The sequence below is a fragment of the Haplochromis burtoni genome, unplaced genomic scaffold, assembly GCF_018398535.1.
Source record: "Haplochromis burtoni strain Fernald_Lab_line unplaced genomic scaffold, NCSU_Asbu1 Contig_458, whole genome shotgun sequence".
Taxonomy (NCBI): Eukaryota; Metazoa; Chordata; class Actinopteri; order Cichliformes; family Cichlidae; genus Haplochromis; species Haplochromis burtoni.
The window spans coordinates 253068-270013 of record NW_024582819.1 but is presented as its reverse complement, the minus strand read 5'-3'; the positions used below and the strand labels follow the sequence as shown (position 1 = coordinate 270013).

Below are 16946 nucleotides of genomic sequence, written 5' to 3'. Positions count from 1 at the left end.
TTTAGCGTGGTAACATTGAAACACCGCGGGGAATTATTCAGGCAGTGCTCAAAGTGTCAGGATTTACTCACAGTCGATTATAACATTGTGAGAGAGACGTGCTTTTAATGCATCGACATTTCTCATGCATCTCCTAATTGCATGTTTTAATATTTCCACAGAGCTGTTAGCTGCGGGCTAATTTAGACAGATGAGTCATGTTAATTCAACAGCTCAAACAGCTGCTGGTTTAATGGACTTCTTAAGTGAGGAGCTTGTTTATAAAAGCTGCAACTTTGTTTACAGCATTACTGGCAAACGCTTGGCTTGCTGTCATGCAGCCAAAAGCTTAGGATGTCGTTAAAAGCTTGTTTGTTCCCTCTTCCCCTTAAATGGGCTGATTTGATATGAAACTATATGTATATATTGTTGTTGTTGCAGCACATTAACGTTGTTGTTGTTTTTATTTTATTTTTCATTGCTCACAATGCTCACCTCTGCTTTCACGCACAACCACAACCGCATCACCCATTTGTCTACCCACCCACCCAGACTCGGATAGCCTCTCCAGCCCTACTCGCCTCAGCCTGTCAGACGGGTCAGAGGACCAGCTCGACCGTCTGCAGCAGGTGGAGCTGGCCAGGACAACGCCCATGTCTCTGTGGAGGGCAGGCACCGTGCAGGCCTGGCTGGAGGTTGTCATGGCGATGCCCATGTACATCCGCACCTGCTCAGAAAACGTCAAAAGCGGCAAGGTATGGCAACACCTGCAGGTTTCTACATGCTTCCATGTTGTTTACTTTATAGCACTCTCGGCCTGAATGGCTTAACCTCCTGTGAAGTGTTTTTTCTTTGCTTTTTTTTGCAGGTTTTACTGGGGTTAACGGATGAAGACCTGGAGCTGGGTCTAGGTGTCAGCAATTTGATGCATCGTCGGAAACTCCGCCTGGCCATTGAAGATTACAGAGATGTTGAGAACGGCAGAGGGTAAGGAAGGGCCATAGTGGTCCTTATTGTAAACTGCCTGTTACTTGATGGCGTATGGGGGCCACCTGTCGGTGATTTATTGTACATGCATTTACCTAATGCATGAAGGATCTCGTTTCTGGCTTTTTTACCACACATGAAGTTTAAACAAATGCAAGAGTCCCAAGGCTGTTACAGCTCTTGAAAGCTTCCTAAGGGCATGAAAGGCATGCAGGTCAGCTAAACTGAAGACTGTCTAAATTGTTCCTGTATGAATCATAAACACATATGTGGCAAGTATAAGCTTATTTGTTTTAACCAATAGTTACACTGTATGGCAGTTTAGCCAAGTAGCAGATTTAAGATCAAGGTGTCTGGGTTTTGAAATATTCAGTTCAGTAACCCTAAAGCACTGAAGAATTGCATTTGAAAAATTTAGCAGCAGCATGACTTTCTCGAGTCAGTTTCCCCCCTCACTCTGGCCTTCAAGTGCAAAGTTTGAAGAATTCTCTGTGAAACTGCTTTATAGCAAAGAAATAATCCCTTCAAAAACTTTCTGCAGTGAGTTCCTTTACATATGTGATATTTAGGGCTGCATGTGGTTATCATTATCCAATAATCTAATCCAACTGATTGATTGATTGATTGATTGATTGATCAGTCAATTTTTGATGAAAGCCAAGGCAAGTTTATTTATGTGGCATTACACAATTGTTCAGCATGCTTTGTAAGATAAAAAGTACAATCAAAATTAAAAGAGTAAAATAGAATAATAGAATAAATAACAATAATAATGGCACAGCTACCTGATTTGTTAATAGCAGTTGTGAACAATTTCAGCTTCTTTTTTAAAATAATAGCTACAGTTTGAGTAGATGATTTTATTGTCATTGCACAGTTTTACTTTCTACAATAGTACAACAAAATTGGACTACTGTCCTGCATTGGTGCTAAATGAAAGGCAAGCAGCAATCACAATATATACATAGTAACATATATGCAGAATGAAATATACAGTGTGTGCACTGTGTATTGCACAAGGCCCGGTGTCAGGTATTTGCATTGCAGTGCCGCAAGATCATGTGTGCCCTTTTGAGACAGCATGTGCTGCAGAGGTCCTTCAGGGAGGGAAGAGGGCGGCCAGTGATTTTTCTCGTGACGTTAATGACCCTTTGTAGTGCTTTCCTGTGTGCTATGGTGCAGCTCGAGACCCACACAGAGATGCAATATGTCAGCGCACTCTCAGTGGAGTAGCGGTAGAAGACAGTTAGCAGCAGCTCCCTCTTTAGGGTAGTCCTCCTGAGGCTCCTCAGTAAGTGAGATGCTGCTGGGCCTTTTTCATAACCTCCAAGCTGGAGCACTGGAGGTCTGCATCCATGTGCACACACAGGAACTTGAAGCTGAGCACCCTCTTCACACACTCCCTGCTGATGTAGATGGGCTTCAATGCATTATTAGTCATAGTTAATCTCTGGTGCTCTTCTACAGTGTGTTTTTTTTTTTTTATCCTATTTCAGTCTGCTCTCTTCTTTTCTTCTCACCCCCAACCGGTCATGGCAGACGGCTGCACCTTCCTGAGCCCACTTCTGCTGGAGATTTTTCCCTATTAAAAGGGAGTTTTTCCTTCCCAGCGTTGCAAAGTTCTGGCTCATAGGGGGTCATCTGATTGTTAAGGTTTTCTTTCTTTTATTGTAGGGTCTTTATCATACAGTATAAGGCGCCTTGAGGCAACTGCTGTTGTGATATGGTGCTATATGAATTGAATAAAAATAATTGAGTTCAGCTCAGTAGTTCTTAAAGCTACATAAGCTACATAATGTGTCCACATTAGCAAAAGTAACATGCTACTGTTTATCAGGTATGTGGTGAAGCATGTTCACAGTCTTATTTTAGTATGGTAGTTTTTAACCTGATGATGAAATCAGAAGAAAAATCAAAAGATGGCAAACTTATTATTATTATACCATACAATATGAATTTAGCAACAATCCATTCAGTGCTTGTTAGGAACTTCAGCCTAATGGGGGTGTAAGCTGGTCAGTACAATTCAAACTCTTTGTGGCTAAATCCCACACGTGATGATAAAAATGTGATTTCTTAGGTAAAGGAACTCTTCATGCTGTCTGTCTCTAGGCTGTCCAAGGCTGCGGATATGGACCACCACTGGGTGGCAAAAGCCTGGTTAAGCGATGTGGGTTTGCCTCAGTACTCCCAGGCATTTCACAATCACTTGATAGATGGGCGGGTCCTGAACTCTTTGACACGTCGGGACCTCGAACGTCACTTAAACATCACCAAGAAGTTCCATCAGGTCAGCTTGCTGCTAGGCATCGAACTGCTGCAGTTGCTTCATTTTGACAAGGAGGTGAGTACACTGATGGGTGACAAATTAAAGAAAAACAAATAACAATGAGGGGTTATAGTAAGGTGTTGGGGCTTGACATTGATTTTACTTTTGAGTTGACCTTTTATTGATTGGCAGTGATCCTTCCACCTAAAAGGATAAGTAAATGCAAACTGCGTGCCCCACCACAGCACGAGCCACTGTATCTCCTTACTGTAGGGGTGAAAGGTCTAGATTTTCAGTCTTTTAGTTTTGTCACTCCTTTGTACCTTGGGATGTTCACAGTAAAGGTGAAAATAGATCAGATCTGGAAAAGTTCTTGTTAAAATGGTTTTCAGGTATTACAGGCTCGCCGGATACAGTGCGAGCACCACAATGTGGATCCTCTGGTATGGACCATGCATCGGGTCATGAAATGGATCAGAGATATTGACCTCAAGGTGAGAGAAAGTTCATCTTAAAATTCTTGAACACATGTCAGCCAATAGGTTAACAGGTCAAACTTGTATGCAAACAAAAGTATAGTTTTAGCAAAGTTAAAGAGTTTACCGTTACGCCATAACAAATCAGAGAGGTTCTGGGTCTGAATCTCAGAATGTCCTGGGTATGTGATAGTTAATTTCCAGATATTTGTGTTAAAAATACGCTGATAAAAGTTCATTAAGGTTTAAAAGTAGCTCTTTCGAGCACATATCTACCATCTATTTTTATGCAGAGGAAACACAACCTCATGTCATATTATGGAACGTACTTGTTAGATTACATCTGGTATGTTGAACATAAACAGCGAAAAAAACATATGCTGCTGCCCACATTGTAGATTGGTGAGTTGGCCTGCACATCTAAACAGGAAAATGAATATAGTCAGGGGTTAAAGTGGGATTTGGCAGGCAAAAGAACCCTAATATCAGCTGTTGTGGTAGTGTACGAGAAAATAACCACTATGAAATAAATTGTATAAATTGTCTACCAATTGGATGGTGGGCTGACTGATCCTCCCCAGTTCAAAGCATCCTTGGGAAGATACTGAACCCCAAGTTACCACCCCACCCCACACACACCCGATCCATCCATCTGAATGTAAAATAAAAGTGCTTAGGTAACCTCTGAATATAAAGTGATAAATGATGCATAGGTTTGTACCACTTGTCGTGTGTGATAAGCACCAGTGATGGATAGACCAATAAAATGGCCTTTTTATGTGTTATTGTTTCCTCAATTTAGCCTCAAATTGGTTTAAATCTGGAAGATGCGCAGTGATGTGGAATAGTAACAGCCTTCAAATGTCTTGAACCTATAAGGCTGTTACGAAAATGTACGATGCAGCAAGTAGAGGTATTTGTGTAAAAATGTAGTGAATAAAAGTAAAAAGTGGTGAGGAAAAATAAAGATTCAAGTTATGTAATGACACCTGAAAATTCCACTTCAGTATCTTAACTGGGTATTTGTACTGCATTTCTTCTCTGGAATGAGGCAAAACAAGATTATACTAAAAACTTTAAAGAGATGGGTAAAGTGCTGTTTCTGTCAAGGACACAAAATACAAACGAGAGAAAAGCAAAGCCTTTGGTGGGCAAAGAAAGGCGTTTAATCAATCAATAAATCAAAGACAACCCTGTGTACACAGGTGAACCACTGGTGCTTAGTTGTGGCTCCCCTCAGCTTTTATACTCTCAGTTATAATTGCTAAGCTGAGTCAGCTGAGTGCATATCTAACCGGCCCCACAGCAGAAAGGGGGAGGCACCTGATTCAAGGAAGCAAACAGTAGGACTCTCAGACAATAAAACATAGCAGGCCTGCTGGGGCTGTAACAATACTGTTTTGTGTTGTATAAACGCACTACCACATAAAGACTGTTTGTTCTGTGCTCCATACCTCCACAAAGTGATAGCAGGTCTTTGCCATTTACTTTTGAACTGCTACCAGTTGATTACAACACCTGCCAGATTACAGCCTTTGTCCCATCACACTCCAGGTGTGTACAGATAAACATGTCTGGATGACGTCCGGTTAAACTCCTCAGGGAGCTGGAACTTCTACTGATATAGACAAAAAAATCAATATCAATATCCTCTTTGACTCAACCAAGAATTTTAGATCTGATGTTATGAACAAATAAGATTACTATTCTGTACTTGCCTTTTTCTGCCTATGCAGGAGTTTGCTGAGAGTCTCCTAAACAGTGGTGTTCATGGGGCTGTCATGGTGCTAGACCCCACTTTCAACACTGACACGATGGCAACGGTGCTAGGAATCTCCAGCAGCAAACACATGGTTCGCCGACACCTTGTGGAAGAGATGAAAACACTAATTGGCCAAGCCAGGTGACAGGAAAATTCACAGGGATGTGTTTTCTACTGTCTTTAATTACTATTTTGGCTTCCCCCGTCACACTGATCTTTCCCCATGCTTTCTGCAGCGTGGATGCCAAACAGGAATACGAGCATTTAGGTCTGGGGACACCACCTGTCCTCCTTCGTCAGAACTCTTTGGGTAGACCTCCCACCTCTACTGCCCGGCACACCGATGAAGAAGGCTCATTGAGAAGGAGGGCTGTGAAGGTGGGGAAAAAGTTCTTCCATCAATTTTAGCCAAATTGTAGCGCAGAAGAGCTTAGTGTTGACAAATTACACAGTGACGATAATGAAGCTCTGCAGCATTACTTGGGTATTGAATATATTGCTAGAGCAGCCTGCAAGACATGTAAATAAGAAGGAAGATAGAGAGGTTTGATTGATTAACTAAATCAATTATTGATTATTAAATTAACTGTAAGTATAAGATATGTCATCAGGGGGACCACAACTAATGAGAAAGTATAGACTGTACATAAAAGGTGGATACCTGTACGAACCCTCCACCTGAGCATTTTGGCTGTTGCTGTCTTGGATTTATTTTTAACCCTGACATCATGACATCATCAACAAGGTGTGGATCTGAATGAGAAACCCCAGACACTGCTTTGCCCCTATTGCAGCAAGTTGTCAGTCATGAAGTAGCTAAGCCCTAAGGCTAATTGACTCTAAATCGGGCAAAAATGTGCAAAACAGGCATCATGCTATATCAAGTTACACCCCAATTTCACTTTTCAGACCCAGAAGCTGCATTCATCTTTATACATTGTTTGTCATTTGTAGTAATGGATACATTGTTTCTGTTCTAGCCTCCAGCAGGATTTAGTCCCAAAGCTCGCAATGGGCGGGACTTGAGTTGCCATAGCAGCTATGGCTCCCTGCCTAGAGAGGTTCGAGATCACACTCCGCCCAGGGCAGAAGGAAGTCCCATCCGTGGTTACACCAGCATCGAGGTCACCAATGTGTGATGTTATCAGAGTTCTACCAATACCAGTCATTCACTTCATGACAATGTACAACATGGACATTTGTCATCCATGTGCACGCAAACATGGGATGGTGATTTTTTTTTTTTTTTTATCTTAAAATGAGCCTTTACAGGGCAGCTTGCACTTTGTAACAAGGAAAATGTTGTTTTTTTGTTGTTGTTTTTTAACAAGTTTCCTGTTTTTTGGGGAAGTTTTAGCATCTTTGAGGACAGTAAGCGCCCCTCCCCCAACGCCAGAATTAAGATGACTATGAACGACTCGAGCTATATATTTTTCTATTCTTGTGTGTACACCAGGAGGTAACTAACTGAAATGTTTGGGGTTTTTTTTTCTTTTTCTTTTTTTTTTTGACTAGTGAGGGAAATGACTGTTTGTATTATACAGAGCACTTGATGACAAAATGTAAAAAAACAAAGTTTCATATTTCGTAACCGTGTAAGTGGCTCTTGTCTCATTCAGTTCTGCCATTTGTGATGCCTTGTCAATGTGACTTAGCATTAAAAAAAAAACCAACTTAAAAAGACTTGAACTGAATTTAAAAATTTTAGAATCTATGTTTGATAGTCATTTTTCATCTCGCACATTTACACTGTTCTGTCAAAGCATATGTAGCACCTCTTCTGATGTTTTATACTGTGCAGTAAACATAAAATATCTGAGCAATGCCAACAACAACAAAGAAAAAGATCGCTGAGCTGTGATGTGTGAGCGTGTATTTTTTTGTGAAAAGGAAAGTGCTCACTGAAATGAAATAAAGATGGTGTCTAAAATATATATGTGACTAGTTGCATCCATCAGAATATCAATGAACGCCAGAGTACAATCTGGGGAGAAAAAAGACATGTTGATGATGGGAGAAGGAGGGTTGGTCTCTCAATAAATTGCAAAGCTCCACTGCTCAGCACAAAGAATAATATGGCTGCCTGCACTATAAAGGTGGGAATAAAAGGAAATGAAAGGATCCATAAAGATCAGAGAAAAGTATGCTAATAATATTGTAGTGAGTCTCCATTGTTACAGTAAAAGTGTCACTGAGAAAACCCCCCACCCTTTTCCATGAGGCAGCGTCCACTGTAACTCAAACAGTGCCCGCAATAAAATCTGCCATAACCTTGGCATTTTACTGATCTATTGATGGCATTTTGGGCAGCTATCATCCAGCTCTGCACTCCCTGTCAGACACGTTAACTCAAGTCTCAGCTGTGACAGTTCCTCATGATGCTATTTCCTCCTCTTACTCATGATGACTCAAAACTTTGTACCATAGTTGCATGACACAGCACAAATAAAGACGCCCTCCTTGGGCTAGATGCACTGCCTCACTTAAAGCCTTTACTGTAATCCACCAAGGGTTGGTTGGGTAAAGCCATTTTGTAATGTGAGACATTAAAAGATAATGATGAGGGAACTCAGTTACCTGCTTTGAAATATTTAGTGGACAAGGACCATTAAACTAAGATCAACAGTAGATTTGGATGGCTTTACTTGATGGGAAAAATTAAAATACTGGTATTTATACTAGAGCTATGTCTAAGCCAGTGTGGTTCATTTGCTACACTCAAGCCTACGTAGCCGTATAAATTAGTACAGTTTACAGTGATATTTCTCTGCCATCATATTTGATTACACACTGGCAGTGATAAGGGATTAATTCAGACCACCAGGTTAAGTCCCAATTTGTTCACATATATTTCTGTCCTTGCATTGTGTGAGTGTGTATTTGATGAAGCAGAGGAACCAGACAAAAGCTTAGGAGGAAGAATGTTTCCCAGGAGCCCAGAATGACAAAGGAACAATGCAGTGACTGCTTCAGTCCTCATTCTAGTAAGCTGAGACAGGGGGACCACTGAAACAATGAAGCAGAGCAACGTGAAACCCTTTGTTTTTTTCATCTTTTATCTTTGAACATATCAGTGACATATTGCACATACACAATTATACAGACGAATGACTAAATAAATAGTCAAAGACCATCTACCTCACCAGTGTGGGCAGGATAAATCTTCAGGGTTGCATTTCCCAGTCCAAAGGGCTAAAAAGGCGTGACTGCCAGTAAGTGGTAAATTTACAAAGAAGTAAAAGTCATTGATTATCAGGACTTGAAACAGGGCTGTGTCTCTGACGTTTAATAATCTCACTGGTTGTAAAACAACAAATCATTTGCATTTTTATAGATAATTTTTAATCTGTTTGAGATTGGAATGACTCATACAAACTACTGTGTATGCTGAAGATAAAAAAGGGCAAGTTACACAGGTAACAGTTACACAGGTAGGCCTTGTCTTTGAAAATGACTTTGTGCGTTGATTATTATTAATAGTACACACACACATACACATGCTGGTAGTTTGAGACTCCAGACCGAGATCCTGAAATCTGCTGAAGCCACTCTTCTGATTTGGGGTTACAGCTCTTACACTGTGACACTGGGACCACTTTGGACTTAACCTTCCACGTCTGCTCCACTCGTTCCTTCAGCCCCTGATACTTCTCTGTTTTCTCGTGCCCCCTGTTCTTGATGTTGCTGTCCCTTGGGATTGCAGGCCCTATCACAACTGTTGTCTTTTGCTCCTTGTCAACCACCACTATGTCTGGTTGCTGGCTAGGAGTTGTTGTCTGTCCACAGGACCTTAACCCTGTTGTTCTCTACCATCTTTAATGGTGTTTCATATTGGAAATTGGGGACGTCTACTCCATATACAGCACAGATGTTTCTGTACACTATCCCAGCTACTTGGCTGTGCCTATCAGTGTGTGTGGTTCTGGGGCACCTTTGCACAGTCTGCAAATTGGGTCCCGTTGGCTTCTGTGTGTATGGATCTGGGGCATGGGCCCTGTTCTTGTTCTGACATGATCAGACTTCTGTGTTGTCCTTTAAGATGTCCTTTTCCAGCCATTTTTGATTTCAACCATTTCCTCTGTCTGTTGATGGTACATCCCATTCAGGTCCTCTGTTATAGTTCCCCTTCCTGTTCCTAATCACCATCTGTCTTCAGCTTATCTTGGAACAGCTTATCTCAGGGGGAAATATTCCTGATGTATTTGTGAATTCTCCGTGCTTCATCTGGGATTATGGCTCACACTCACTAATCCACGCCCTCTCTCTTTCCACTGCTCATATAACCTCAGGGCATTTGAATTAGGGTGGAGCACTCTGTGCATTGTGAGAAGGTTTAGTGTCTTGACATTAGTGACATCTATCTCCTCCTGTTTTTATCCCAGCTGACCACAGGAGGAGATAAATGATCTAATGACTGATATTGATGGCTAGATCTATCTATCTATCTATCTATCTATCTATCTATCTATCTATCTATCTATCTATCTATCTATCTATCTATCTATCTATCTATCTATCTATCTATCTACCTACCTACCTACCTACCTACCTACCTACCTACCTACCTACCTACCTACCTACCTACCTACCTACCTACCTGAAACTGCAAAATGCAATTTCATTTAAATACTTCAACTCCAGGGACATTATGCGCATGAACGCTTATTATCACACTGCCATGCCTAACTGGGCAAGTCTGTTAAGAAAAAAATCAACCTAAACCTTGTACTAGACCCTGAAACTGTAAATGTCGTCATTAATTTTAATTTTATTACTCTGGGCTGGGTTGAAAGCTTAGTTTTCTACCTTATGTACGTATGCTTTTATCCATTTAGCTCTGATTGTGTGTTAGTAAATTACAACAAGGTGGTCTGTTGTTGTTGGCTTAACGCCTATCTGTTAAACTGAAATCAAATTGACTTCAGTATTAAATAGGTCTTTTGTCTTTTAAGTCATTAAGGACTTGTGCGAAGGCCAGATGTTTCCGGTTTATATTTTTGTACATTTGCAAACAAATGTTTCCCATCGGCTTTATGTCGCAAGCAATAATAGATCATTAACTGTCAAAGTGTATTTCCCGGCTTTTCGTACAGCAGATAAGTGGAGGGGACAGCGTGTGTGACAGTGAAGAACCACCCTGACTCCGTCTATTAACGCGCCGAGAGCGAAAGAGTTAATGAAACTGGAAGTCTAAGTGGCTGGAGCCCCCTCCTTCCGGCTTTCTCTGTGACCGGGCCCATCCTTCTCAGAGAAAACTTCCTGGTCGTTAACCGTTATTTGTCACCAAATTATGCCTCATAAAGTCGTGCCAGTGTCGACAGTGTGCGATAATAAACAGCGCAGCTCCCAAGTTCAGGCAGAACACGAAGAGGAGTCACTTAGGATGCAGAGGTGAGTGGAACGTCGTTAAAGTTGCTCGCTGAAGTGTTAGTAAGTATCGCTGAATGTTACTAAAAGTTACACTGACGACTCATTATTTAATCATTTATTCTCAAAGGGTGTTTTCCTCATTACTTATCTCCCGGGTTCAAAGTAAGAAAGAGTCCCATTGTTGGCACGAACGCGGGCATTTTTTTTCCAGCTGTGAGTCATATTTAGTAAAACTCACCCGAGTGCTAAAGTTATACTAGTAGCTTGAGTTGGTTTAGTTTAGAGTCGAGTTGACTTTTTTTTTTAGATTAGGTGACAATGACGACAACATCACTAGAAATATGTTGTGCCCGGGCCTGTGGAGGGATTGCTTTTCTAGTGGGCAGGCCTGTTAATGTGTTACTGCGTTGTTTGGTGAAATAAACCTGTTAGATTGGACTGTAACTACCCCTGAGCAAGTCAATAATATGTGACCTCACTTTGCACGTCTCAACTGCACAACTTTTTGAAAAGTAGGACGTGGTATCTGCGTTTTGCAGCTGTCATGATGAGCTGGATTCACTCTCATGCCATGCATTCCTTAGAACGGGAATGGGGAGGAGGGGGGGCTCACTTAATTGGCTACTTTAGAGTGCAGCAGGTCTGGGCACGTTTACCAACCAGACAGACTGTTATTATTGTATCCATGGATGGATCCATAGTATGGGTATTTCGCGATGACATTCCTGAGTGGTTCGAGGTCATTTCTTTTGCGCTTTTGTCCTAATTTATTTACAGTCCCTAGTAGTCGTCCTGCACTTTCTAAAGCATGCAAAATAAAATCATGCAGCACATGTGCAAGTGTGCTTATTGGTCATGCTCACTGCGCTTCAGAGAATTATTTTAATTTGTAGGGCAGTGTTTGATTTAATGTTTGGTTATGGTTTTAAATATGAACACAAAACTGCTTATTTATTATAATTGAATTATTAAAAAGTAGGTTGACACAGAAACCCTGTATATTTCTTTGTAAATTACGGGATGGTTATGTTGTACAGATTTATTTATTTTTATAGGGGCTGTAATAATCTTTATCTGCCCATTTAAAGTGCTGAGTGTAGCTCCTTATGATGTGACTTTGTGAGTCTGCTGTAAATTTTTTTTTTTTTTTTTTTTCCCATTCAGCACACCTACTGGAAGTGGCCTTGATGGAATCTTGCTTCAGTGAATTTTATCTTCTGTGGGTTTCTTTGAAAAATGGATGCATATAAAGAACAAATCTCTGGGCAGAAGTAACATGTTCGGTAATACCTTACGAAATGACGCTTATTTATTAAGGAGAGCTCTAACTATTGAGAGTTGAGTTAGGCTTCCTGCTACTAGAACTAGGGGAGTTTTGGAGGCTCGTAATTCATTCTCAGGAACACATTAACGGCGTGTTCAGAGCTGGTGAGGAACTTAATATGTCCAGAAATTATGATGATCAGCTCCTTTACATGTCAGATTTTTCTTTTTTAGGTCACTGCCAAATTTCCATTATATTCAACTATTTTGGCGTAAGGTGAGGCTATGAATTAAACCCTCACGATGCTGATCTCCTTACTATATATATATATATATATATATATAAAAAAAATAATAATTTCAGTTAAGGAGTGCAATCTATAACCTTATTACTTACTTGTGGGTCAACACTTTGATCTGAATTTGACCATCTCCCTAAATGAGGCTAACAGTTTTTAAAGCTGGAGTGCAAGCCTCTTGTTTAATCCATACTGTGTGCCACTATTGATTAGGAAAATGACCTTTTTGTAGCTGTGCAAAGGCCAAAGCAATCAGGACAAATAGCCCTGCCTAACTTTGCGTATCTCTGTCAGGCAGCTAATATGTGCAGTGCGCTGAATGCTGACGTGCCTCACATTTTATATCTCTCCAAGTATAAAATCCCTTTAAAATCCCGACGGATCAAAAAGTGTGTGCAGGTTTTTTTTTTTTTTTTTTCTTCTTCACACTTTACCTCTGCAAGACTCGGCTTTTAACTTTTGGAAAACATAGTCAATATCCTTTAGAGACTTCATCTACTGATGTTACTGAAACGCAACCTCACAGACAGCCACTTTTTAAAGAAACCATTTCCACATTAGAAACTTTAAATGTGTTTTTGTTTCTCTTCTGTTCTCTGACATATTCTGTCTCTCGGGATTTTCATTCTGTGTCCACCCCCTTGTATCTTTCTCTCTACAGTTTCTGACTTCGTCTGCAGCTGCTCTGACTGAAATCTAGGGACTGCCAAGATGCGTTCCACTGTGGGTGGACCACCAGACACTCTTGGCCACGAACAGGCTCGTAGCAGTAACAATAACAACAGCAACAACAACAACACCAGCGGCGAAATCAATGGAAACTCCGGTTCCCAGTATGCCCTCTGTGCTTTGGGGGTTGGGCTTATCGCCCTTGGTATTGTGATGATTGCGTGGAGTGTGGTACCTGCAACACCACTTGGCAATAGCAGCAGCAGCGGCAACCCGGCAGGTGAAGGCAGGAAAAATAAGGCGTCTTCTGTGGCCTTCGTCTTGACGGGCTGCGGAGTGGCTATGCTCCTGCTGTCATTATGTCTGGGAATGAGAAACAAACGGAGGGAGCAACAACTCCGGGAGGCCCAGAACCACAGCGGAGCACGAGGAAGGGACCAGGAGCAAAGGGAAACGTGAGTTTCATGACTGACTAAATCACTTTTTGACTTCTTTTAAAAATTAGGGCTTTTTTTCCAAAATGACTTCTTCATTTTTTGTGTCCATTAAGAGAATCTCAAATTCAGTTAATTGTGTTCAGCACGCTCCCAGAGAGTGTGTTTTTTTTTTTTTTTGTTTTTTTTGTTTTTTTTTCCTTTTAACCTGAAAACATGTGAGAGAGATCTGCTTGTGGTTTTTATTGCCTGCTCAAGAATTTCTTTAAAGGCAGCAACATTTACTCTCACAGTAGCTGAAATTCTTTTTCAGCAGTGTAAATCTCAGGGTTAGACATCAGGGCAATCACTTTGTCAGCCCTGGTATAAGCTGTATCATCTTCACTCATGTGAGTCAACGCTAGTGCAGGACCGGTCATTGTGTGACTATAATGTGTTTGTGCATTTAAATAGTATGTGTAATTAAAGTGTACCATTTCTATTCTTGCATTTCCATAAATGTTTGCAGTGCTGAGCAGCAAGCCCAGCGTTACGCGGTGCCCACCTACGAGGAGGCGGTATGCAGTGGCCAGTACCCGGTCACTCAGAGCAGCCTTCGCCCGAGCGTCTCCCAGCTGCCTTCCTATGACGACCTGGTGCAAGTGGATGGTGTGCAGTACGAGAACGAGGGGTCAGAGGGCACAGTTAGCAGATCTCAGCCTGCCGTGGATTCGAGTGGTCCTCCTGCTGCTGCTGTTTCTGCATCAAACCATAGACCTGGGAAAAATAACCTTAAGCTTCTCCCTATCAGTATCCGCAGGATTAAATCGGAGAAGCTGCACATGAAAAACATTGATAACTCTCAGCCCACAGCTGGATTCAGTATTGAACCACTCACCCCCCCACCGCAGTATGAGGATAAAGTGCCGCCGCTTTAAGATGGAGCTGATAATGTTTGGAACGATTCGGTGGAATTTCGATCATCTTCTGTGGATTTTGATCAGCCTTTGCAAGCCAAGACCTGGAATATGACTTGTTGAAGAATGCGGCTAGTGGCATTAAAATACATTCTCTGTTCAACAGTAATCATCATGCCAAAGAAATCCAAAGCACTGAACGGGAGAAAACTTTGGATCTCTGAAGTGGATACAGGCAGTAAAGGACATACTTGTTGCATCCTTGCTTACTGTGACACATCTTTATCAGACTGTGCCACATTGGATTGAGGACACTCAATTTTTTTTTTTTTTTTTAAATATTATTGTAGGTTTCTGTTAATAAATTACCTTTATGTTACTGGCCTCCACTGTACATTGACTGTATGGGTGAGTTGATGGTGAAAGAGAGCCTAAGACGCGCCTGAGAGGGGGGGTGGGGTGAAGTTTTGAGAATTTAAATAGATATAGCTACCATTTAGGACTTGGAATCCTTAGGATTAGCACCGCCTGTAGTTTACCAATTGTAAGGTCCACAGCGCCTGAGTATTGTATACACTTTGGTGGCTTGACCTGAATCAGGCTGCACGGAAACTCTCCCTCATTATCAATAGTATTGCTCCCACCCCCAGCCCTCTCGAAGTTAAGATCAAATGAATTTCGATGTGTCTTAATTGGCGTGTGTGAGGGTCTGCAGAGCTTTGTAGATCCAGTCTCTCTACATTTGTAATGATGGCTTCTGTTTTACTGGACTTTGATTTGGAGGGTTTCTTTTATGTCTCTGCCTCAAAAAGCTGAAACCTGGTACTGGGGGTTTCTTTACACATTTTAAAGTGAGGCATCTACTCAACGATACTCATTCGGAAGCTTTGCTACTGAACCAACATGAAACAAAGCTTTATTAGCGTCTGTCTGCTGCATTTCAAGCATCCCTTGTTGAATCTTTGGTTATGGTTCCACGGTAGTATGTTTATTTCTCGCAAAATAGAAATCCTAGTTTTCTCTTTTGAAAGGCTCCTTTGAAAGAAACTCTCTGCAGGTTTGCTCCACCCAAGGCAGGTGAAACAGGCTTGCTGAAGGATACTGTTTGACTTTTTAAGTTGTCCAGGTTGTTTGTTCTTTGCTTTTTCTTTTACCAACTGTGAAATGGTCCAAAATCAGTGCATTGCTGGATTTTAGTATCATTTACTGAGTTATTGAACTGTATTAATCAGAATTTTGATTAGAAGAGGAACCATTTAAAAAAAAAAAATAAATAAAAAAATGTGCTTGTCTAACAACTTCTCAAACGTAACCAGTCATGTACAGTGCAGCTGGCATACAGGTTGGACTAAACTGTTTGCTAAGGTACAGCCATGGGTGTTTCAGGCGTAAACTGGCTAAATGTGTTTTAGGGAGAGGATGAGGATGGGAGGATGTCCGGTGACGGGGAAGAGCACAAGGCCCTGGTCCAATTTAACCCTTGGGAGGTCGTAATCGTTAAAAATCATGTTTACACTAAAGCAGCAGGATTTGCCGGCATTAAAGTCATGATTTGTTCAAGAGAAGAGACTTTCTAGGAAGAAGAAATTTTCCGGGAAACTCAAAGTTTCTCGTTTTATGGAGTCTTTTGGCAGTGGCAGCTAATTGCAAGTTTGCCCTTCAGCTGTATGCAGTAAAGTGCAGTTTAAACACCTTTCTACTCAGAACAGCACTTCCTAAAACATCTCATTCACATTGGTTGAACTCGATTCAGCTCTAGTGTTGCTCTTTTAACGTAGCATTGCAATGCTCTAACAGCAAACACAGTAGGGAGTGTTTGAGGCAAACTGATGGAACATGTGAATAGTTGAGAGCTTTTGCCTGTAGCCATGGTGAACGACGAGTTGTGAAGGCAGCTGTGTAGTCTGCTTCTCTGGGCTTGTTTTTGTTCGCGTTCTACACGGAAACAGAAAGACTCTGTGACTGTGTGCAGCTGTGCCAACATAACACCAGCTATTCTCACTTGTTTGCTGATCGCAGCTCGACTCGTATACTTGCCTTCCCTTAAAAGTGTGCAGCAAAGGTGCCGAAATAGAAGACACACCGATGCGTTGGAATGGTTTGGTCAGCAGCTGTATAAACACTTTGATTTCTTCTTCGTGACAGACAGCTGAAGCTTAATTGTATGACTTATTAATTGCATTAAGTGTTACTAATATTGTGAAGTTGCACAGCTCACTTTTTTGTGTAAGGAAAGTGACATTTTCAATTAGACTCTTCATTATCCAGTTTTATATTGTTTCTGATAAATGCATAAGGATACCAACTGACTATACAGTATACTGCACAGCACAATTATCATGTCGCTAGAGATCAGTTATTGCAATTCATCTACAGTGGGGTTTTTGTTTTCTTTAAAACCACCTTCTGTGCTGCAGACATGAACACTGTACCTCATTTGCTAATGACCAATTAACTACATAACTGAGTTTTATACTTGTATATAGATGAGTTCCTGGAAAGAAATGTTGTCAGTTTCATTTATTGCATTTTTTTTTTTTTT

At 41.2% G+C, this 16946-nt stretch overlaps 2 protein-coding genes across 13 annotated transcripts in view; both read left to right on the top strand.

Moving 5' to 3' along the window:
* The window catches only part of LOC102307504 (kazrin), a 198355-nt gene extending 190948 nt beyond the window's left edge, over positions 1–7407 (top strand). For 8 of the 10 annotated variants that reach the window (XM_005945848.3, XM_042213586.1, XM_042213587.1 and 5 more), the window contains 7 exons: positions 532–734; positions 848–966; positions 3079–3310; positions 3628–3729; positions 5448–5614; positions 5710–5851; positions 6454–7407. In XM_005945848.3, the coding sequence (XP_005945910.2) occupies positions 532–734; positions 848–966; positions 3079–3310; positions 3628–3729; positions 5448–5614; positions 5710–5851; positions 6454–6612 (1124 nt within the window). In that variant the 3' untranslated portion in view covers positions 6613–7407. Of the gene's footprint in view, positions 1–531; positions 735–847; positions 967–3078; positions 3311–3627; positions 3730–5447; positions 5615–5709; positions 5852–6453 lie in introns of those variants that run through there. The other 2 variants (XR_006052911.1, XR_006052910.1) reach the window with 2 other exon arrangements.
* A 3215-nt stretch (positions 7408–10622) lies between these two features.
* On the top strand, positions 10623–14736 carry LOC102306793 (transmembrane protein 51). Of its 3 annotated transcripts, none has more exons than XM_014341203.2 (4): positions 10623–10864; positions 12008–12062; positions 13067–13529; positions 14017–14736. In XM_014341203.2, the coding sequence occupies exons 3-4, from the start codon at positions 13117–13119 to the stop codon at positions 14423–14425; spliced, it is 822 nt and encodes a 273-aa protein (XP_014196689.1). In that variant the 5' UTR covers positions 10623–10864; positions 12008–12062; positions 13067–13116; the 3' UTR covers positions 14426–14736. The 3 variants fall into 3 exon arrangements, with proteins under 3 accessions (XP_014196689.1, XP_005945908.1, XP_005945907.1); XM_005945846.3 differs by having other exon boundaries at positions 10624–10864; positions 12008–12126; XM_005945845.3 differs by lacking the exon at positions 12008–12062 and having other exon boundaries at positions 10628–10864.
* The last annotated feature ends 2210 nt before the right edge of the window (positions 14737–16946 follow it).